The sequence below is a fragment of the Petaurus breviceps genome, unplaced genomic scaffold (genome assembly GCF_028583685.1).
Source record: "Petaurus breviceps papuanus isolate PSGF00001 unplaced genomic scaffold, PetGlider_PUasm1.0 90847, whole genome shotgun sequence".
NCBI classification, from domain to species: Eukaryota; Metazoa; Chordata; class Mammalia; order Diprotodontia; family Petauridae; genus Petaurus; species Petaurus breviceps.
In genome coordinates this window covers 967,874-991,021 of record NW_027187360.1, presented here as the reverse complement: position 1 = coordinate 991,021, position 23,148 = coordinate 967,874, and the positions used below count along the sequence as shown (strand labels likewise).

Sequence of the window (23,148 nt, the reverse complement as noted above, 5' to 3'; positions counted from 1 at the left end):
TCTACTTCCTGTCTGATAAGGGTAAGTCACTTAACTCCCTGGGCCTCAGTTTCTTTATCCACAAAATTCAGGAGTTGACATGAATGACCTTTAAAGTACCTTCATGCCCTTGATTGTTGATCCTGTGGGGATTGGATTAATTTTTTTCTCTCTAAGGACACAGGAGTTGAAGATTGAGATGTGTGTATTTTGGCTGAAGGATAATTCTTCATTACTATGGAATTCCTTATTAAATTTGGAAACACTTATGTGTCTAAGGAGATGAAGCAATGATTTCTCTGAAATGGAATGTAATCGTTAGCAGAGAGTGTATCAGATTGCTTTAAACTTTTTAACATTTTCTCATAGTTTTAGTTTTAATTTTAAAAAGTTGACAGCATTAGTAGTAAAATCTCAGCATAGACTAATAAAGAATAATTGTAAAATGCTTGCAAAATGCAAGAGGTTGTTTTTGCTGGCAGGTCCCCCAGCGGGACAGCGGTGTAAGCTGGGAATTGAAATCTCCATGTTGTCTCGACACTGAGACAGACATTTTGATCTCTCCATCTCTCACCCTTGTTTTGGGGGTGAATTTGAGGTTAATTAATTTGGATTTTTCTGAAAACTATTTCATTTGTCTGTGGAAAATTGACTTTTATATACAGATTGGAAAATACAGAGTACAGTTAAACACTGGAGCCTAGGACTTTGATTAGAGGATCTAATTGCTCTTCTGGCCATCTGCCCCCTCTCCTGGGGTTGGGCAGGGTGGAGAGGCCATCACTATTCACACATGCCCTTTCACTTCTACCATAATCAGCCTTCCCTTGGGAGAGACCATGCTGCTGTCTCTTTTTTCACTGTTTCTTTCCTGGGCATCCTCTTAAATAAACAAACTGCTCTCTGGGAGTTAGGGCTTATACTCCTTTCCAGGAGACCTAGTAGCTATGTGTGCATGACTGTAACTAGGGTGGAGTGGTAGGGCCTTTGTCCCTAGGGTGTAAAGTTTGGAGGGTGCTGGTGATGATACACTGAGCTTAGTGTATGTAGTTAGCAAGAATAAATAGTTAAAATGAAAGCTATCAGAAGGCATGCTTCTGCTCTCCAGCATGTGAACTCCTGCCTACTCTGGTCCCTCTTTGCTCCTATCAACCTCCTAAATAATAATTGCCAACAAACTAGGTGGTGTAGTGAGTGGATCGAGCACTGGTTAGGGTCAGGAACCCCTAACTCTAAATCTGAACTGAGTGGCTATGTAACCCTGAACAAGTGGCTTAAACTCAGCCTTAGTTATTATCTTAAAAATGGGGTTAACAGCCTCTACCTTATGTGTTGTTGTGAAGATCAAATGAGGTAACTTGTAAAGGGCTTTGTAAATTTTAGAGTACCAGGGTGGCTAGGTGGCACAATGAATAGAGCATGGGCCCTGGAGTCAGGAGGACCTGAGTTCAAATCCGGCCTCAGGCACTTAACACAAAACTAGCTGTGTGACCTTGGGAAAGTCAATTGCCCTACCTTCCCCCCTCCCAAAAGTAAAAAAAAAAATTTAGAGTACCACACAATTGCCCTATTGCCCTACCTTCCCCCCTCCCAAAAGTAAAAAAAAAAAAAAAAGAAAAGAAGAAAAAATTTAGAGTACCACACAAATGCTAGCTCACTGGGGTCTCCCATTCTGGGGCCTTGTGTTCCAAAGTCTGAGGTCCTCTTCCCAGTTGAATGTGTCCTAAACAGTTTGTCTGAGTGTGCCTGTTTTTCTTTTTTCTTTTTTTTTTTTTAAGCAATCCGGGTTAAGTAACTTGCTCAAGGTTACATGGCCAGGTGTTTCTGGGTGGGTGCTAAGTGTCTGAGCCTGGATTCGATCCCCAGGTCATCCCGACGCTGGAGCTGGTGCTCTTACTCACTGTGCTACTTGGCCTCCCCGCCTGTTTTTCTTTTTGCCTCAGGCTTCAGTCAGTAGTTAGTACTCTTGTGGCCTGCACATGAAATATCTAATCCTGACTTACACCTATTTTTGGTTTTTTCTTTTAGATGATGGATGCAATAAAAGGCACAATGACAGAAATATACAATGACCTGTCTAAGAGTACCACCGGAAGTACAATAGCCGAGGTCTGTTGAGATTTGTTGATATCTTATTTGTTAACAGGAAAACTGTATGTATCTTGGTCCCTATAAAAGGGAGCTGGGCAAGTTTGGTCTGAAAATCCCCGCCCCCCCCTCCCCCCACCTTGTTTTGGCTGTAATGAAGACTTAGCTCTGGGGGACCATGGGGGTGGGGAGACTCCATCAGCCTTGCATGTAGATGGAAGTTGCTTGGGCCCCTTTATTCGCCTGTGGGAGGTTGGGCTGAGCTGATGGACCCCGCTTTTTGCATTGACCATATCTCCAATCAGTTTTCAGAAGGTTGAATGTTAGTTATTTGCTCTGGTTTCAAATATAGTGGAGGGATGCTGCTGTGAATCTGTTTAATGAGCCTGGATTTGTATATGTTGACTTTTTAACATGTCGGGGCCCAGTGGGTTTGGATTGAGGTGTTGTAGGGCCCTCGAGGCTGGCATTGCCTGGCAGGATTGGGTTTTTTGATAGGTCATATTTGTGTATGAGATGAGGGGGAGCATGGTGATTGCCTTGGAGCCCCTGTTTTGTTAACTATATGGTCATGGTGATCCCTAACTTTGGCCTGTCCAACCTTTGTCCCCTTTATGCTTCAGATTCGACGTTTGAGGATCGAGATTGAGAAACTCCAGTGGCTCCACCAGCAGGAACTCTCAGAGATGAAGCACAATTTGGGTATCCCTCCATCTGTGATGGTTCTAAGCCTTGGCAGGGAAAAGGGTTAAAGTGGGCAGGCTTGTATCCATGGCCCCAGATGAAGGCTGGAAGAGTGAGGGAGTGATTGGCTGTAATTTCAGCTCTGTGTGAGAGGACTTGGTTTTCTGGATGTCCTCTTCACCAAAAAAACAGAGGGAAAGTTGGTTCCAGCGGAGTCCTCTTGCATTTCCTCTGTTTTTAAAAGTTGGAATTTTTAACTGGTCAAGTTCTGAATGGCTTCGAATCTATGCTTAGCCCTATTGATAAGGTATCCCTATATTGTGGATTCCTAGACTAGAGTTAGACAGTGCTGCATTTCCTGTTGGTTCTGCCTGGCATTCTGTATTGCATATTGAGTAGGCCTCATGATGCGGGGGGGTGAAGATCTCCTAGGGCCCCCTAGCTGAGAGATTACCACAATTAGTTATTCTTGCCACCTTTTCCTTGGTGAGGTAGGAAACCTAGGTTCTAGACCTGGTTTTATTATCAATGCAACATGTGCCTTTGGCAGGCATTTTATTTCTCTGGCCTCAGTTTACTCATCTGTAAAATGAAGCCTTTTCCCAGGCCTTTTCTACTTATAGTACTCAGATTTTTCTAGGTCCTAGAATATAGCATCTTATGCATAGTGAAAGTCATCAGGGCTAATCTGAAAGGAAAGTGTAGGCCACCATCTTTTCAGAAGGCTCATTTCCCCTGTTTTCTCTTCCTCAAAGAGGCATTTGGGAATAGTGGATGGAGAGTTGGCTGCATATTGGCTGAGATGCCCTAGGCAATTCTCTTAATCTCTCAGTGCACTAGACAACTTTGAACACTATAAGGCAGAGAAGATGCCAGTGTGTGTTGGGTGAAGGATTTCCTCATCTGAGAGTTCCTTAGACCAATGAAATCACAGGCTTTGTGAACTTAAAAGACCTCCCTCATTGTGAGCTTGTTTCACCACCTGGCCCCTCCCCCAGTAGATAAGAGGGAAAGACAAGATGATTCTCAATGTTCCGAACAGAGCTGACCATGGCTGAGATGCGGCAGAGTCTGGAGCAGGAGCGCGACCGCCTGATCACCGAGGTCAAGAAGCAGCTGGAACTGGAGAAGCAGCAGGCCGTGGATGAGACCAAGAAGAAGCAGTGGTGTGCCAACTGCAAAAAAGAGGCTATCTTCTATTGCTGTTGGAACACCAGCTACTGCGATTACCCGTGCCAGCAGGCCCACTGGCCTGAGCACATGAAGTCGTGTACACAGTCAGGTAACTCAGACCCCCAGGCCTGCAGACACTTCCCCTAGGCACCACGAGGCCAGCCAAGAATCATGAGGACCCTGACATTGCCCTTGGGAAACAAGGAAGTCATGCCCTGTGTCCTTTGTGCCAGAAGTAAGCATGGAGTTCCCATCATGGTGTTCAAGTTAATATTATAAGAGATGAATTTGAACCCTCCCCTATCCCTCCTCCTACTGGGTAATACTCAGATGTTTCAAAACAAATCTGGTCAAACTCTCTTCTAGCCCCTAGCCCTAGGAAGAATATTTCACAGTCTTCCTAAGTGAAGCATTCCAGGGTCAGATAGCCCTTCTAGCTTTATAAAGTCTCCCTTTATAGAGAACTGAAAATTTCTTTTTTAGTGTATTTTCAGTTCAAATTCTTTTTCCTCTTTCCAGTATTGCTGTTAACTGTATAAATTGAGAACTTAAATTTCTGTTCCTTAACAAGGTCATTAGTCAGAAGATGACTCTTGTAACTCCAGTTGCCATTTATTAGTGTGCAAGTCACACTAATCCTTCTGAGTCTCTGTGTCCTCATCTGTAAAAGGGAAAGACCATCCTTTTCCCTGTTTCCTTTATAGGGTTGTTGGGTTGATGCAGTGAGATAATGAGTGGGAAATCAGGTTGAACTGCAAGAGGTATAGAAATAGAATTGTCTAGCCTCAGAGAAACTGAATGTACCTTCAGTCATAGCCTTTGTTATCTCTGCACATAGCAGCATAATTCTTCAGTCATGGCCTCTTTGTAGTTTAATTAGGTCTGTCCCTTTGAACTTTGCCCTGAAAGGCCCCATTTTCATTTTTTTTTCTTTTTGGAGGAGTAAAGGCAGGGCAATTGGGGTTACGTTACTTGCCCAAGGTCACATGGCTAGTAAGTGTGTCAAGTGTCCGAGGCCGGATTTGAACTCAGGTCCTCCTGACTCCAGGGCCGGTGCTCTATTTACTGTGCTACCTAGCCACCCCGATAGGCCCCGTTTTGTAATTTGTTTTGGGGTCTCCAGACTTTCTGCACATCTGGAATTGTACCACTTTTGAAATTGCTCCCTTCGGGTATTGGCCTTCTGATGTGTTGGCTTTTTGGGGAGAGAAGGTCAAGGTTCTAGAACACGTTTCAGAATGGTTCTTTCAATTCCAAAGTTGTAGCTTGGAAATGAAATCCAAGAAATATGAGAAATCTCACATGTTATCAACCATTGCCTAATGATGCGATTTAAAATTTTAGCTACAGCAACCCAGCAAGAAACAGATCCTGAAGTCAGCACGGAAACAAATAAATCTGCCCAGCCCAGCTCAAGTGCACAGGTGCCCCAGACGGACACAGCCAGTGCCTCGAAAGAAAAGGAAAGTCCAGCCGACAAGAGCAGGGAGAATGTCACGGTGAGTACTCTGACCCTTCCAGCTTGTGACTCAGTCCTTCTCTTAGGGTAGACAGGGCCATGGGGTCCCATTGGCTTTGCCATTTAGGAAGCCTTGAATGTTACTGATCGACTCTTTTAGTCTCAGGCCTCTTGTTAATAGATTAGTGTGGGAATTCCGGAGTCTTACTGGTCACTTTGTGGGTGGCCTACTTTATGTCTCCATGGCTAGGTTTTTTCATGGGAAGGCAAGTACTCTTCACAGGAATTTACTCCCTGTGCTTTTGGGTCCCATCTCCTGCCATCCTTTGGGAATATATGGAAATTAGACTTATACAATGTCACATCTATGAGCAACCTCGGGAGCATCTTGGAAGGGATTAGGGTCATCTAGTCCCCTTGTTTTAGAGAAGAGGCAGTTGATACCCACCTGGTTAGTTAGGAGCGGAGCAGAAACTGAATCCAGTGTCTGTTTGACCTCTTAGTCCGTTTTTTTTCCTCTTACTTCAACTGCCTGTTCTAGGAAGGCGGCTTGTAAGTTGAGGCTCTGTTGTCTCCCACTACAGGGTTTATGAAGATTTTTTTAAAGATGTGGTTTTTTTTTGTCCCCCTCCAAAGGTTCAGCTTTCACCTTGGATGCTCCTTGTTTTTTTCATCAGTAAAATGAGGGGGTGGACCAGGTTTCACCTGAGGTTCCTTCAGCTCTAAATCTATAATCCTAGGATTCCTGCTTTTTAAAAATTCTTAATAATTTTTGCACAGTAGTGGGGACTCGAGGTTCTCTACAACCCAAAGTAGAGAACCTTGGTTCAGATCCCATTTCTGAGGCTTGCTTCCTGTGTAATCTTGAGCAGGTCAGTCTCTCTGCATCTCTTGCCAACTCATTTGTCAAACAAGGAATCTGAACTAGATGGACCTTTGCAAAACCCCTTCCAGCTTTATCTACTTTGATAGAATTTCATGTTTCCTAAGCTTTGCCTCCTTTGGGTCAGCTGGAAAGAAATCAGAGGAGAATGTCTCCCATTTAGCACCAATTTCCTGCTGTTCCAGGGCTCTGAGGGTTTCTGCCTGACATACCAGCTTCCAGCTGTCCTTTCTCCCTTGCTCCTCTCTGGTGGGTGGAAAACAGAGTTGGCTGGCAGTGATTAGAGTTCCAAGCACAGCCCCCAGCCATGAACAGCTGTTTTCATCTCAATCCACAAATCTACTCAATGTCTGCTGTGGAGAAATATGAGGAGGGGGAGCCTGCAGTGACTGGCCTGTGACCATGAAAAGATAATGAATAAGCCCTAGTCTGTGGCATACGCTATGATAATATTGCTTCTGTTCTGCCTCTGTTGATCTCCACTCACACACTCTCCACTGTTGGTGTCTCCTCACCTGTATATGTTCTTTATATGTCATACTATGTCTCCCTGCCTCTCTTTTCAGAAACCTCTCCTGTTCTGTTGGAATATCTTTCCAGAGCCATACTTTGGCCAGGGTCCTATCTTGTCAAATCCCAGTAATAACCATTAGTCTCTCTTGAGTCCATCTTACTTGCTAGACATGCTTTATGAATTTTTGCTTGGCTTTTGTTTTCTTTTACTTCATGGGCATCCCTGCTATACTTCCTTCTTCATTGTAGTTACTCTTTATATACTGTAGTAGTCTTTGCTTAGGGTACAGTGACTGTGTAGACAGCATAGACTGCAGGACTTCAAAACAGGGAGAGATCACTATAGACACTTCCCAGGTTAGGAAAGGTGAATCTGTCATATTTACTATAGCCATAGACTGACCTTCCTCTTGGCCTCTTATGCCCCCACATCTCAGATCACCACTGAATAAATTCCACTGAATTTTTCATCATCTCATATTGAAGATATGCTAAATTGAGGCATGTTCTCTGCCCCATCTACCCTGTTCTGACTGCACCATGGCTCACCATGTTTGTAACCTCGGGATTTTCTCTGACTCCATTCTCCCACCCATTAGTCACCAAGTCCTTGTCCTTTTCCAATGTTTCTCCTCTCTTTATATTCTCCCTGCTGTCACCATCACATCAGCTTTCATGACCACCTGCGTGGACTGTTGCAGCAGTCTCCCTAGTCATATTCCTCACTCCTGCCGGCCCCCTGCAGTCCATCTTCTGACATACCGTACGCTAATCTTCCTTATGGACAGATCTGAGCATGTCACTCCTTTGTTTAAAAACCTGACTCCCTATTGCCTATGGAATAAAGCCAAGGTGTTTTTCTTGTATTTCTGGCGTTGCAATGACTCTCTCACTGCCTGTTGAGTAAAGCTGAAATGTTTTTCTTGTATTTCTGGTCCCTCCCAGTCTGGCACTCTCCTACCTTTTTTATCTCATGCTTCTCCTCTTCATGTACAGTGTGTTAACAGAGAAATGAGAAATCGAGCGGCTCATCATTTCTTGTTCCCCTTCTGGGGTAACTCAGCTTCTTTGACTTATGCTTATGATATTTCTTGTGCTTGGAATGTCTCTTTCTTTCCACCTGTTAATAATCTCCATCCCTTGGAGATATAGCTCAAATGCCACCTCCTTCCATGATCTTCCTTGATCTCCCCAAGTCCTCTCAAGGACCTTGTGAAATACTTGTCTTACACATCTGGGCTTATTGTGTTCTCTTCTGAAGTTTAATTGTCATCTCTATTATGTCCCCAAAAGAAGGCTCACTTAATCTTTGTACATCTCCCAGCACTTAGTATATACTACTTTTCATGTAGTAGTAGGTTCTTAATAAATATTTGTTGATATTGTGGAACAGATGATTTAATTTGAGTATAGGATTCAGATGGAGGAGAAACAGTGATAATGAGATGAAACACATGGAAATTGTGTGTAAGGTGTGTTTGTGCACAATAGACTAGTTTCGCTACAGAAAAATAATGGGAGATCAGAAAGGGTGGGTTGAGATCTGCTTGCAGAAGGTCTTGAATGCCAGCCTAAATAGTTTGAAAGGCAGTAGGGCATGATTTTGCTTTGTTTTTATTTTAGGATTTTTATTGATATCTAGTTTTCATATTGCCTATATTTGCCCCACCTCTGGTCTTTGAGTAGATGAAGTGACATGATAATACCAACTGTGTGGTGTTGGGTTGGGTTTTTTTTTGTAAATAGTGTTTTATCTTTTTCCAGTTCTGTGTAAAGACAGTTTTCAACATTCGTTTTTTTTTTAAATAAGATTGAGTTTCAAATTTTTTCTCCTTCCCCTCTCCTCTCCCCAGGATGGCATGCAATCTGATCTAAGTTATGCATGTGCAGTCATGTAAACATATTTCCAATGACTAATGTGAAAGAAGAAATAGAACAAAAGGGAAAAGCCACAAAAAAACAACAAAAAAAGTGAAAATAGTATGCTTCTATCTGCACTTAGACTCTATAGGTCTTTCTCTGGAAGTGGATAGCATTTTCCATTGTAAGTCTTTTGGAATTGTCTTGGGTTATTCTTGAGAAGATTAATCATTGTTGGTCATCACAAAGTGTTACTATCACTGTGTACAATGTTCTCCTGGTTCTGCTTGCTTCATTCAGCATCAGTTCATGTAAGTCTTACTAGGTTTTTCTGAAGTAATACTGCTTATTATTTCTTTCTTTCTTTTTTTTTTGCCTTTTGGAGGGCAGTTGGGGTTAAGTAACTTGCCCAAGGTTACATGGCCAGCATTTTTGTGTGGATGTTAAAGTGTCTTAGGCCGGAACTGAACTCGGGTCCTTCTGACTCTGGGGCTGGCGCGTTACTCACTGTGCCACCTAGCCACCCTTTTTTTTTTTTAAATTTTTATTATTATTTTTTGCTTTTTGGAGGGCAGTTGGGATTAAGTGACTTGCCCAAGGTCACAGGCTAGTTTTTGTGTTAAGTGTCTGTGGCCGTATTTGAACTCAGGTCCTCCTGACTCCAGGGCTGGTGCTCTATTCACTGTGCCACCTAGCCACCCCTAGACCACAACTCTTGCAGAAGAAAACACAGCCAATCTCTTATTTCAATACGGTGTCACCTCGGGCTTCTTCCAATTTCTTTTGGGCCTTCAGTTCTTCCTCCTTCTTTTTTTGTTCTGCTGCTAGCTTCCATTCTTTTTTTGCCCGTGGCTTTAGATAAGCATAGTGCTTCGAACTGTAGACCATCCCCAAGAGCAGGGCCGAATAGCGTCCAGCCTTGGTGAGCAAGGAGACATTCATGGGTGGCGCCATTTTTTTTCGCTGACCCCTACTGCTTATCATTTCTTTTAGCACAATAGTGTTCCATTGCATTTTACTCAAACACACACACACACACACACACACACTCTCTCTCTCTCTCTCTCTCTCTCTCTCTCTCTCTCTCTCTCAACATCTATACCATAATTTGTTCAGCCATTCTCTATTTGATGGGTATTCCCTCAATTTCCAATTCTTTGCCATCACAGAAAGAGCTGCTATAAATATTTTTGTACATGTGGATCCTTTTTCCCAAAAAGAAGTTTTTTAAGAACATTAGTTGGTGGCATTTCAGATGCATTGGGATAGAGGTATAGTGTGGTGGAGAAGCTAGAGAATGAGATGCTTATTAGAACCTGTCAGGCATGAGTGGAGAAGGTTTGGATGTAAGTGACTGGTAGTGGGAACAGAAGAGATGCCAGGGACCTTTCAGATGGCAGAATTGACTGGCCTTGGCTGTGAGGGGTAAGGGAGAGGCAGGAGTTTTTAAAAAAAAAAAAAGAAAAGATTGACATTTCAGGTCTGGAGGAATGAGAGAACAATGGCGCTGTTAATGGACACAGGAAAGTCTGGGGTTGGGGAGGAGCTGTTTTTAAGGGGGACAGTAATGGATATTAGACAAGTTGAATTAAAAGTGAAATTCAGCAGGCATCTGACAATGTGCAGCTAGAATTCAGGAGAGAAGCCAGGGCTCTTGATAGAGATTTGGGAGTCTTCCACATGGGAGGTAGTAGAAGCCAGTGAATGAGGTTAAGACTTAATAGCTGGTGGGGGCCTTATTTGAATGTTGGAGCATTGAGAGAGGAGAGGGATTGACTGAGGACTCAAATTTGGACTTCACTCACATTTAGGGCCTGGGAACAAAACAGGAATCAGCAGTGAAACTGAAGGAAAGGTCAGAGAAGGAGGAAAGTCAGGAAAAGTGTCGAATAATAAAAGCAGAGTAAAAGAAGAACTTTTCAGTAGGGACTAGTCAGCTGTTCCAGTTTTGGGGCCAAAGACAGGCCCAAAAGATGAAGGGAAAAAGAAACCATTGATTTGAGCAGCTAGCAGGGCATTAGGAGGTTTTAAGGATCTTGTATTATTTTTAATTGAGTGGAAGGATTTCTTTCCTTAGAGATGTGCTTCTGGTGCTTGGGACCAAAGACCTAGCCCCCTCACACTCACTGTTAAGCCTTTTGCCTTTAATGAATATTGCATTCAGTGTACTAAGTTCTAGGTGAGATGTTTTGCCCCACTCTGTTAACAGCTTTCTTTTGTTGAAAATGTCGATATGATATTCCTAGAGGGAAGTCTTTTTTAGATTGTTTCTCTCATCTTTCCACCCTCCTATCTGTGAACTCTGGTATGGAGCACAGTACAGGATTTTTGCTTAGTTGGAAAGAAATGTAGGGATATATTAAATATCAGAGAAAGAAAAGAGAACCCTATCTGCTTCAGACCCTTTGGCTCAGTGGGAATGGCTGTACTTTCTCTGTGGTGAGTGACTCACTGGCCTATGATCCAGTTTACATGAGCAAACTGGACTTAGTGTGGCAGACAGTATTGCCAGAGGTCATGTGATGCATGGCTTTCTGGTCCTCGGTAATCTCGGAACATCGGGTCAGTCTCTAGCTGTCAAGGAAGGGTTTTGCTTATAAAGTACTGAGCTGCTTCCACTTGGTCTAGTAAGTTTTTGGCCCCTTTCACACTGGGCTGCTTGTATGCTGGCCTTGATCACCATTGGACCTTTTGAATAACATAACATAAGTAACCTATGAATACGTTAGGTTGGAAAATGAACATGAATGGAACAGAGAGCCCCTTCCGCTCACCATACCAACAACCAGAGGTTGGTGAGAGAGCACTGATGTGTCCTTGTGACTGCCTCCACTGTCACTCCAGAGAGCAGCTGGTACAGTTCATAAAACTGGCCCAAAGTTGTGTGGACTATGCTTTTGTCTCAGCTATTAAGCCTGAAGATTTAAATGTGATCCTGTTGTTGAACAGGTGCTATAAATTCCTGACATCTGAATAATTCCAATTGTTAGGGTGCACACACTGCACCATTCTCTTCCCCACCCCCACTTCGGACGAATGTCCTTTTTCCTCTGGGCCCCCATTTTCCTTCATTGTGACCTGTGGACAGTGACGTTTGTGCTGTCTACCTCACAGAGTGGTTTTGAGAAGAAAATACCTCTTGTAGCTTGTATAGTCCCTCTTAAGCTAGCTCTTCGCAGTTCTTTCTGACTCTTGGGGCATGGTGGGATAACTAGGCTGACTGACTGTCTTGAAGGACACATGTGTTCAGCTGCTTTTTGCATCTTTTGTTTTTCTTTTGTTTTTTTTTTTTTTGGAGGGGAAGAAGACAACCCAAAAAAAATTGGTTCTTCCTTTACCCATCTTTAATGGTGGGATATCCCTTAGCTTCCTCAAGGACATGCTAAAGGCAGTTGGGGTTAAGTGACTTGCCCAAGGTCTCACAGCTAGTAAGTGTCAAGTTGTCTGAGGCCAGATTTGAACTCTAGTCCTCCTGACTCCAGGGCCAATGCTCTATTCCCTGTGCCACCTAACTACCCTGGCTCTTCTTCTTCTTTCTGGGACTGCCTCTCAGTTTTCATATAAGGGTCTCAGGGTAGCCCCACTTTTACTCTCCCAGGACCTGTCTGGAGTCAGTCCATTCAACTCCACATACTTGTGGCCACTTTGGTCTTAGCTGTTGTAGGTTATTCCACAGATCAGTGCTAAACTTCTGTATTCCTGACTTCTCTCCTTTGTCTTATCTGCTCCCCACGGTCCTTTCTAGACCAGCATAGTGAGGATTTCAGACCTAGTTTGGCAAGGTGGACATAGAAGTTGCCAAAATTGGTTCTTCCTTTACCCATCTTTAATGGTGGGATATCCCTTAGCTTCCTCAAAGACATGCTAAAGGCAGAGTTGGCAAGCGTATTAAATTTACAGCTACCACAAAATTGGGAGGGATTGCCACCACACTGGATGATTGAGTCAGTATTCAAAAAGCTCTCCACAGGTTAGAACTTGGGGTCAAATTGAGTAAGATAAAACATAGTATAATAGCAATAAATGTCAAGTCTTACCCTTGGGATCAAATCAGAATACAAGGTGTAGGAGGCATGGTTAGATAGCAGTTTATCTGAGGGTTTTAACTGGACTTGATGCTGACTGAGTCAGCAGTAGGGTTACATAAGTCCAAAAACACTAATGTCATCTTGGTGTCATAAAGAGAGCCACAGCTTCTAGGAATAAGGAAGTCAAGTGTGGAAGTGATATTAGTGCTCTTAAATCATAGAATTCATCTAGTCCAATCCTGTCCACCTACAGATGAGGAAACTGAGGCGTGGAGGGCAAGTGAGCTTGCTCAAGCTCACACAGTCAGCCAGTTAAAATATGCCTGAGTTCCAAGGGTGGGGAGAGAAGGTCTTGGGAGATGAGAGCACAGGCATTGGAGACAGGAAGTCCAGGGTTTGGTTCTACTAGCTGTGAGATTGTGTACTAGGCTTTTAACCTCCCACCTCATCCTATAAAATGGGTTCTAGAGTTGGGAGAATTCAGTGATACGATGCTTGGAAAGTGCTTTCTAAACCTATAAATAAATGCAAGTTATTATCCTTGGGCCTTACTGGTTTTTACGCTGCCACACTGAAAACTCAGTGCCTGCCAGGGCAACTGGTCTTTGTTGTTCGTCCTTCATTCTTGAAGATGACCATGACATAGAGGAGGTGATGCAAGTAAATTGGATTTAACCAAGGCAGGGCTGTGCAAAGTCACCAGGCTCACTTTCTCCTCTGGAACTATATGGGTCCAGACAACTGAAGGTGGCCCAGGATGCAGTGGGGGACCTTGACCTTTTCTTTTCTTTTTTTTTTTTTTTAAAGCAATCGGGGTTAAGTAACTTGCCCAAGGTTACATGGCCAGTTATTTTTTTGTGTGGGTGCCGAGTATCTGAGGCTGGAACCGATCCCAGATCTTCCAGCGCTGGGGACGGCACTCTTATTCACTGTGCCACCTGGCCACCCCTGACCTTGACCTTTTCAAGCTGGGTCTTTTAACAGGTCTCAGTTTAACTGAGGCAAAGCCCATTCAGTGATTAAGGCTTAATAAGAAATGTGGCAGAGAATGGCCTCCTTACCTAATCCAAAAAAAAAAAAATCTGATCTGGGAGGGGAAGACCCTTGGGGTTTCTGGCCAAAACAGAAATAATTGCTATTTACATTCATTCTGAGCCAGTCTGGGCCCAAATATGGCCTAGTAGGGCTTGGCCCGGGAGCTGTTGTTGGCCAATCGATGAGAACCAGAGTGACTTGGGGGTAATGTCTTTAAGAAAGAAAAAAAAACAGCAACAAGTGGTCTGAGTAACTGTGGGAGCCAGAGATTAAGGCTCATTCAGTCGTGGGTTTTCTGAGTTATCCTGGGATATCTATCATGCAGAGGTTCATAAACTTACTTCACCTACTGCCCCTTAAAAAAAAATTACTTGTAAGCTATACAGGCAGTGGGGTATAGAAATCCATCTTATCCCATACAAGAAAGTAAGGGGCAAGGGGGTAAGGGGAAGAAGGGGGGGGGGGGATATGTGAGAGGGCAGACTGGGAAAAAGAGTTCATCAGAATGCATACCATCTTGAGGTAGAATAAGGGAGAGATGTGGAGAAGATTTGAAACTCAAAATCTTGTGGAAATGAATATTGAAAACTAAAAATAAATAAATTTTGAAAAAAAATCATCATAACAAATTTACTCCTCCCCCCTGGAAATCTACTTTCTTTAACCCCTTAACTGCCACTCCCTGGATTGGTCCAGCACTCCCCAGGGGGCAGTATCACCCACTTTGGGAACCTGTGTATCTAGAAGGTCAGTCCACAAGCATTAAGTGCTTACTATACCACAAGACATTGGGCTGGAGTGTGGAGGATATAAAAGAAAGGGAAAAAATTTCCCCATCCCTGCCCTCAGGGAGCTAACTTTCTAGTGGGGAATATAAACAAAGATGTACACTGGGGTTGGGGGGCTAGGAAAGGCCTCCTGCAATAAGATGGGATTTTCCCTGAGTCTTGGAGGAAGCCTAGGGAGCAGAGGTAAGGAGGGAGTCCAGGCATGGGGGACTGCCTGGGAAAAGGCAGGTGATAGGGTGTGTGTGTGTGTGCGCGCATGCATGCGTGTATGCACGGTGCACACAAGTGACACACAGATCTGTGCTTTAGGAAAAGCATTTTGGCAGGTGAATGGAGGAGAGACTAGACAGGGAGAGCAACCAGCAGGTTCTTGCAATAATCCAAGCTGGAGGTGATGAGGCCCTGCCCCCTCCACACCATTGTGTGGAGTGGAGAGAAAGTGCGGTGGGAGGCAGGGGCTTGGCTGTGTGTGGTGCACAGGAGTGAGGAGGCAGGGACCACACTGAGCTGCTGAGTTGTCCTTGTGACACCCACTGGCTCACCTGTTACGCAGCCTGACTCCATCCTCCTCGTTCTGCCCTTTGCGTCATCGCCAGAAAAGGAAGCTCACCATGGGTGCTTTCTTCCCTGCTCCCAGGGGCATCGTGAAGCTCCTGGCCATGATCACTTGGGGAGTTCTTTGTCTCCTAATTGTCATCTTCCTAGTCATGCAGGGTGTGGATTCCCAGAAGCCACTTCAGCCTTTCTTCAAACATAAGGTTCTTTACTGGGCTTGTTACTGGCGCCGCTTTTCTTCATGGACTTAAATTTTTTTTTAATTGATGTCTTTTTTACATCATCATCATTTCCCTCAGAATCCCTTTCTTCTCCTCCTCTCTAACATGGTTTTTTTTTTTAAGACAAAAGAAAGAGGGGAAAAAATCAGCACAATCAATACATTGAAAAAGTCTGAAAATAAAAAAATATGTGCAGTACTGACGGACCAGATGGTACCAGATCTCGGTACCATCTGCAAAGGGGAGGGGGCAGCAGCGGCTTCTCTTAGCTCTTTTTTTAATCCATGCTTGTTCTTTATAATTTTTCAACATTCACTTGAGTTTGTGTGGATGCGTGTGTGGTGGTTCTTTCCATTTACGTTGTTGTAGTCATTGTGCATATTGTGTTCTTGGCTCTGCTTATTTATATGGACTTTCCATCCTCCCCCAGTGCCTACTCAAAAGTACATTGGGAAGGTCCTAAACAAGGGGTGGGGGGCAGTGTATAATGGAAAAGGACACTGGATTTGGGATTAAAGGAACCTAGGTTTGAAACTCATCTCTGTTGAAGCTTGTGTGACCTTGAGCAAGTCATTGGACTCCCTTTCTGGGTCTCAAGTTTCCTAACCTATAAAATGAGGGGTTGGAGTGAACAACCTCTAAGGTGCCTTTCAGATCTTTGATCCCATGATCTGGTAGCATCTTCACACACACACACACACACACACACACACACACACACACACACACACTGTAAGGGGAGATCATATAATCTGGCTGCTGGTAAAGACACTATGCCTGTACAAGAAAACAGTGCAACTCTCAGCTTTGATAATTTTTTTTTCCAACCTCATTTGATTCCTTTCCTAGCTGGGTATTGGTGGCCACAGGTATCTTGGAAACCCGACTTAATGTCGAATAGTTTCCCCCACACAAAACATTCTGAATAATTGCCAGACTGCCGAGATCCTAGCAAAACAGGGCCCAAAGGGCCCCCAATATCGTGCAGCATAGTCTAAGAGACAGACTCTGCCAATGTTCGTGGTCATGGATGGGTGGGGAGTATGGAGACATACCTTTAACGCCCCTCTTGGTTTTAACCCATAGACCATTCCCGTGGTGGTAAGCCCTGCGGCCGGAACAGTGGCCATGAGAAGTGGGAGTGGTGGCAGTGGCGGTGGCAGTGGTGGCAGCAGCAGCAGCAGCGGTGGGAGCAGCAGTGGCGGTGGTGTTCAATACGTCCAGAGTGCAATGCCAGTCCAGGTGCGGAGAGTCTAGCCTGTGACACCAGGCTCCTCTGGGGGAGCTGGAGGAGTGACCAAGACCACTCCCAGCATGACAGGAGAAGGGTGAGCTACCAGAAATGTGAAGAGGAGGAAGAGACCGTCACTGGCTTTTAGAGTTTTTCCTTTGGAGGTTCTGACTTATTTGCTTTGTATACACAGGACAAGGCATCGACCACACTACATTAATAAGGCATTAGTGCTGTCCAAGGACAGTTAAAACCCATGGCAAATGAATGCTTCTCGTGTAAATAATGTACAATTTGTGGATGTCATTAAACTTAGAGAACCATCTCCTTTTTATATTTGTATTGACTTTTAACTTATAATAATAATAATAATAATTAAAAAAAAGGAACGTTTTAGAAAAGGGAAGGTCAGACCAATTGTCACAAAGTAGCATTTTCGAATCTGGACTGAGGGCAGTTCGCACCCAGAAATCATCAATGTTCGGGGATTCATAGGGAGGCGACACTTTTTCATTTACTTTTGTGTTCACAACATAGGGGATCAGAAAGCAGTTCTCAGGGGCGTGGCTGCCCTGCAGGCCTGAATTGCTGTAGCTCCCCCTTTCTTGTTAAAATCCTATTTTATTTCATCGTTTGGAAATGGGAGATCTTTGGACCTGAGAACCCCATGGAGAAAAAAAGTCTTTTATTTTGTGTGATTTACACAACGACCAGACTCTTGAAAAATAAAAAACAACAAAAAAATCATGAACTTGTTTACAAAGCGTTGAGCGAGCAAGAGACCTGGCAGAAGTGAATGCTGAGCAGGAGGTGTTTGGAGTAGAGTCCAAAAGAGCTTGGTGCTGGATGGAGCGACCCCTTCTGTGTTAAGGTTCATTTAAAAAAAAAAAGAAAAAAAAAACCCAACCCAAACAAAGAACCCTTCTAAGAGACTGTTAACACTTTTTACGTGGAACGAGAACTTGAAGAAGATACGTGGGCCAAGGACTTGATGCTGGGGTAAAGCATGTATTATTTATAGGACAGAGCCTTCTGTCTTGCTGTAAGCATGACACAGTACCCATACAGTAGGACAGAGCGCCCCCTGCCTGCCCATTGTTGCTGTTACACTACTCATGCTGTAGTAGTCCCTACCATTTTGTATGTTGTGTAAAACAAAGGCATTGAACAAAAAGCCAGGTAATTGATGTCTGTATATGAGAAAATTAATTGTATGATATCATTCCAGTACATTCTGTTGTACATTTTTGTGTTTAGGTTCTCCCACTGTTTATAAACGATTTGATATGTACAGTCTCTGGCTAGTACCCACATTAGAGCAAAACAAAGGTATTAGGAGAAAAAAAAAGAGAAAGCAGAAGATTTGTGAATTGCAGTTGTCAGAAATAGCCTAGCAGGCCTTATTTGTGAAGCATAATTGCTTTTAGCATATGGAAGTATTTTTTCACATTTCTTTGTATAAAATTTGTATTAAACTTAAATATCTTTTTGGACGATTGTGTTTCTTTGTGATGGAGGCAGGTGACACACACAGTATGCTTTTGGCTTTCCCCAGTTTTTTCAGGAATCTTCACTTTTTTTATTAAACTGTTTTTGGAAAAATGGCTCGTGTACCTGAATTACCAGTTTGCCTTTGCTCTGGATGAATGTCTCTCTTCCAACATCTTTAGACCTGTGAGGGGCACAAGGACTGTGCTAGTGAAGGTGAGTCAGACAGATTTGCCGTGAGGGACCATAGAACCCAAATGTGGAACATCAAAGGCTGGAAGGACCCTTGGCAGATGATCTAATCCAGCCCCCTCATTTTATAGATGAGGAAACTTTGATACAGAGCCATTAGTAGGCACTCAGTAAATGCTTTTGAAATTATCATTTATTCAAATGTCATTGCTGGGGCATAAACCTCAGTTTTCTTTTCACTATAAGCATTGCCTCTTGTTTGCCAGTGACTTTGTGACTTTGGGTTATAGGTTCAGAACCCTGAGTTACTTCCAGGCTTTCCTATGAGATGTCACAGACCTGAACTAGTTACTGGTCTTATTCCGGTCTTTTTAAGTCCATGCTGGACCAAGGGTCCTTTGCTGGTTAGCAGCCTCTCCTTCAGAGCTCCCTTAATCAGTGCTGTGGTTATGGGAGCCTTTGAGGAGCATGGACAGGTTTTTTTTTTACTAGGTCATAGGGTAGTGTTTTCCTTATTTCAGGAGCAGACTGGGAGGAAGAGTGAGGCACAAAGGTTAGGAGGCCTCGGCTCAGATTCCTGCCCGCCTACCCCACCCTTCTACTGCTCTAGAGGAATCTCATGATTCTTGGGAGCGGTCATAACCACTCCCCTCCCTCCAGCAGGGCAGAATCACCAGAAAAGGGACACACCTACTGGTGCTGGTTTCTACTTTGGGACAGTAAATTATTTGAACCCATATACTCAAATGAAAACACTGGCCACTAATTTGTACACAAGTATCTCCACAGGCCTCACATTGACTTAGTTTTAAAATTGAATATTATGTTTCATTGTTTTTATGCTTATTAAATATTTCCCAATTGTTAATCTGGCTCAAGCCACACTTGGAAGAGCTGTGGATCACTTATGTGGATCACTTACGTGTACCTATGGTGGAGGGAATTCCTGGTAAGAAAACTCTACTGCTGTGCATAGCCAGCTTGTACAATTTCTGGTTTTAGTGAGTTTCCTGGACCTATTGAAAGGTGTGGTGACTTTCCTAGGGTCACGTGATCAGCATATGCCTAGAGGTAGGGCTTGAACTGTATAAGATAAAGATCTGGACACATCTGTAGATACGTTGATGTAGATGACAGCTATATCTAAGAAATATGTCATCCACATAGCGATATGGATCTATTTACCTATTATGTGTATATTCCTTCCTAAATAGCAGCACTGATACCATACTTTGCTTCTCAGCATTTACTTTCATATAGATTATTTCATGTAGTGCCCAAATAATCCCAAGAGATAGGTATCGCTATTTGACCATCCTCTGGGTTCACATTTTGATTGCTGCTTTACCATCTGGGTGACCTTGTTGCCTTAACCTCTTGGAGCTGTTTCCTCATCTGTGAAATGAGGTGGTTGGAGATGACCTCCAAGGTTCCTTCCTGTGATCCTGTGATCTGACATAACTGCAGAATCCAGCTGGGCTTCCAGGCCCTTGGATGCCAGATCTGGAGATCTTTCTCCATGCTACAAGAATCCCATCTCTTCAAAGTCATTGAAATTCCCCACTCTCTAAGAACAATCTCAGCTGAAGGAGATTTTACTTAAGGTAGGATATGGCCCCACCGGCCAAGTAACTGACCACAGTCTACATTCTAGGGTCCCTTCTGGCTTTCACAGTCTGGCATTCTATGATTCTATGTTAGTGATGGTAAAGGATATATGGTGTTAAAGCCTATTGAGGGCATTTTCGACCTTTCAAAAGGTGAAGGCAATGACCAACTCTTCTTATGGCCGTAGAGGCTAACTTAGAGCAGAGAGCTCTAGGATGCCCCATCTTCAGAGTTCCACTGAGCTCACACCTCCTTGTTGACCCAGCAGTTTGCAGCTTGCCTCTGTTGGTCATAGGGAAGGTGGGGGTGGGAGCTTGAGTAGTGTCTGTCCTAAAGGCAGGGGTATAGAAAATCTAGGTGTTTTTTTTTCCTTTTTTGGAGGGCAATTGGGGTTAAGTGACTTGCCCAAGGTCACATGGCTATTTTTTGTGTTAAGTGTCTGAGGCCGGATTTGAACCAACTCCAGGGCCAGTGCTGTACTCACTGAGCCACCTAGCCACCCCATTCTAGGTGGTTTTTACAGGGCTCGGGTCTATTTGTTTCTTTGCGGTCACTTTTGGGTGGAAGCCTTGGTGTAGCTCACCTCATTCCTAAAGATCCAGGAGACTGCAAAGCAACTTTGGGACTGCAGGTAGACCAGGTTAGACTTTGAAAAAGCTGCTGAACACTGCAGGGAAGGTAGCTGGTATTTCTAGGTACACAATTTGCAGCTAAAAACAGTAATAAAAACATCCTTTGCAGAGTAGGGCCAAAGGTTGAGTTCCTTCGCCATCTTGTGGCCATAGGGCAGAACTGAAAAACAAGCCCTGGAAAGTGGTTTGAACCTCGAGGCCAGGACAGTCAAGCTGCTGGGGACTTATTCCCCAGTCCCAGCTGGCCTGTTCTTGGTGAATGTAGGAATAGCTTTAACTAGAGCCATGCATGGCTGATTCTGAAACTTAGCAAGAAAGATGCATTAGGATAATATCTGTGTTTGAGTTCTAGATGTGTGGTCCTGATGAAGTCATTTAAGCCTTCTCCAGACTTAGTTTCATCATCTGTAAAGTGGGAATAAAACATTTCTAATTGGGGTTTTTTGGGCACCAAATTTTAGAATGTACACAAACTAATGAATAACTCGAGAGACCAGTGCGATGGATAGGGAGCTGGGTTCACATCCTGCCCCTGATACACTGGGTAAGTAACATGAACATCTCAGTGCTCTGGGCGCTGCAACTTGGAGTTTTTTCCTGTGCTAATGAAATCCTGTAAACCTAATGCAAGGAAATGAAACACTCAAACATGCAAACGTCAACATATAATGACAATACTTACTACTGTGTTCAAGGCCCCTTTACTTGGCACTATGTGCAATAGAGGGAAAGGTGGCATGGTCCCTGCCCCTGCTTTAGGAAACACTGGAGATCACTGCTAATGTCTGTATAGTGCTTGAAGGTTTGCAAAGTGGTTTATTTATATTGTCTCATTTGCCTTCCATCGTAGCCCTGTGAAGTAGATGCTGTTATCTTTATTCTGCTGATGAGGAAACAGGCTGGGAGAAGCCTATATGACTTGCTCAAGGTTACATAGCTAATGAGTATCTGAGGCAGGATTTGAATTCAGGTCTTCCCTCATAATACAAGGCAGGATATTCAAAGTATAGAAGGTTCTAATCTCTTAGGACTCCTGGGCACCTTTAGAACATCCCATAGGTACTTAAAGCAACAGAGCCCCAGGCTGGATGGAGGGGGGGGGGGGCTCAGTGAAAGGAGCCTTGTGGATATTCTTGGGAGGGGAGTCCTAGAAACTCAGCAAATAGGGCCTCAGAACTCAGTTCCCAGTCTGCTTTCAAGACACCTCCCCCGATAAAGGGGCTGCGAAGATTCTTGTCCTTACCTTTGCAGGTGACTGGGGCTTCATCCAGAGAGAGGACCCAGGGCTGGAATTTGGGGGGGCTCTAGGCTCTCTTGCACCCAGAATCCTCTTTTGGCTGGGGAGGTGGCTTTCTATTCAAACTCTGAGCTAAGCTTTGAGCAATTCCAGGCCATTTGAAGGTTCAGGATGGATGAATGGATAAAGAGCACAGCCAGGTAAAGGCTGAGTCTTGCCCATCAGCCTCACAAATAGCCCCATCTTCTCGTTTTTCAAGGGCCACTTCCTTTTCTCAGATCTCAGTTTCTTCCTCTGTAAAACCTAGCACTGATTACAGGGCACTTTGAAGGTTTGCCAAGCACTTTACCCGCATCATCTCATTTTGATCTTCATGATGGTAATTACTATTGTTTTCAAGTCTGGCACCCTATTCACAAAATCATGTAGCTGCCTCCTGGAGCTGAATTTCTAGCTTGGGTATTCTATGTTGTAAAATCCCTTTCTGCTCCCAAATTCTACCTCCTGGGGTCCTTTCTGGCTCTCACAGCCTGGGAGTGATTCCACGATTCTGTTAGTGGTGGTACTGGACATGGTGTCAAAGGCTGTTGAGAACATTCTAGACCTTTCAGAGGGTGAAGGAAGTGACCAACTCCTGATTATGGCCATGGTGGTGAAGTTAGGGATAGAGTAAAGAGGGAGTCTGAAACTTGACCGCTCCAAGCTCTAGGGGACTCTGTATTCTGACTGAGAACTCTCGATGCACTTACACCTCCCCTTATTGACAGATTCCCCAAGTAGAGGGTCCTTGGGTATCTTAGAGCAGGAACGGGTAAGGGAAGGGCAGAAAGAAGCCTCCCCCAATGGTCTTCCCCTTCTCTAGCCTTCTAATGTATTCATGGTCAATGTCAGACATATTTGTCTTGTCAAGAATTCGCTCCATTCCTAATCTAGCTAACAGTCATATCTCCCTGCCCTTGCCCCTCACTACTAGTGTTATTGTCATACAGAACACTGGAGCCCAGAGATCCTTTATTTCAGAGGAGGAAAATGAGACCCAGGGTGTCGAAGGGATAGGTCTAAGATCTTATATAAGCTGACAGCAATGAATGGTAGAGAAAGGGAGGGGATATCCATGTAATGCCTACTATGTGCTAGGCACTGTGCTAAATCCATTTTACAAATATTCTCTCTCATTTAATCCTTACAACCCTTTGAGGTGGGTGGTATCAGTATCCCCATTTAATAGTTTAGGAAACTAAGGCAAACAGAAGTTAAGTGATTTGCCCAGGGTCATAGAGCCTCATAAGCGTAAGAGGCCACATTTGAACTCAGGTCTTGCCTGACTCCGGACCCAGAACTCTATCCATTATAACACCAGCTGCCTCGAGTAGGACTAGAACCCAGGTCTCCTGACTCCCAACAATGCTCTTCTAGACCAGTGAACATTTATTAGGCACCTACTATATGCCAGGCATTGTGCTAAGCACTGGGGACACAAAGAAAGGCAAACGA

At 44.0% G+C, this 23,148-nt stretch overlaps 1 protein-coding gene and 1 long non-coding RNA gene across 20 annotated transcripts in view; both read left to right on the top strand.

The window, feature by feature from the left end:
- The window catches only part of ZMYND8 (zinc finger MYND-type containing 8), a 540,997-nt gene extending 522,898 nt beyond the window's left edge, over window positions 1-18,099 (top strand). For all 19 annotated transcript variants that reach the window (XM_069072340.1, XM_069072341.1, XM_069072350.1 and 16 more), the window contains 5 exons: window positions 2,008-2,088; window positions 2,691-2,769; window positions 3,794-4,033; window positions 5,269-5,423; window positions 16,353-18,099. In XM_069072340.1, the coding sequence (XP_068928441.1) occupies window positions 2,008-2,088; window positions 2,691-2,769; window positions 3,794-4,033; window positions 5,269-5,423; window positions 16,353-16,523 (726 nt within the window). In that variant the 3' untranslated portion in view covers window positions 16,524-18,099. The remainder of the gene's footprint in view (window positions 1-2,007; window positions 2,089-2,690; window positions 2,770-3,793; window positions 4,034-5,268; window positions 5,424-16,352) is intronic.
- A 1,381-nt stretch (window positions 18,100-19,480) lies between these two features.
- The window catches only part of LOC138149374 (uncharacterized), a 29,964-nt gene continuing 26,296 nt past the window's right edge, over window positions 19,481-23,148 (top strand). Inside the window, exon 1 of the long non-coding RNA XR_011165297.1 lies at window positions 19,481-19,781. This is a non-coding gene — a long non-coding RNA (uncharacterized lncRNA). The remainder of the gene's footprint in view (window positions 19,782-23,148) is intronic.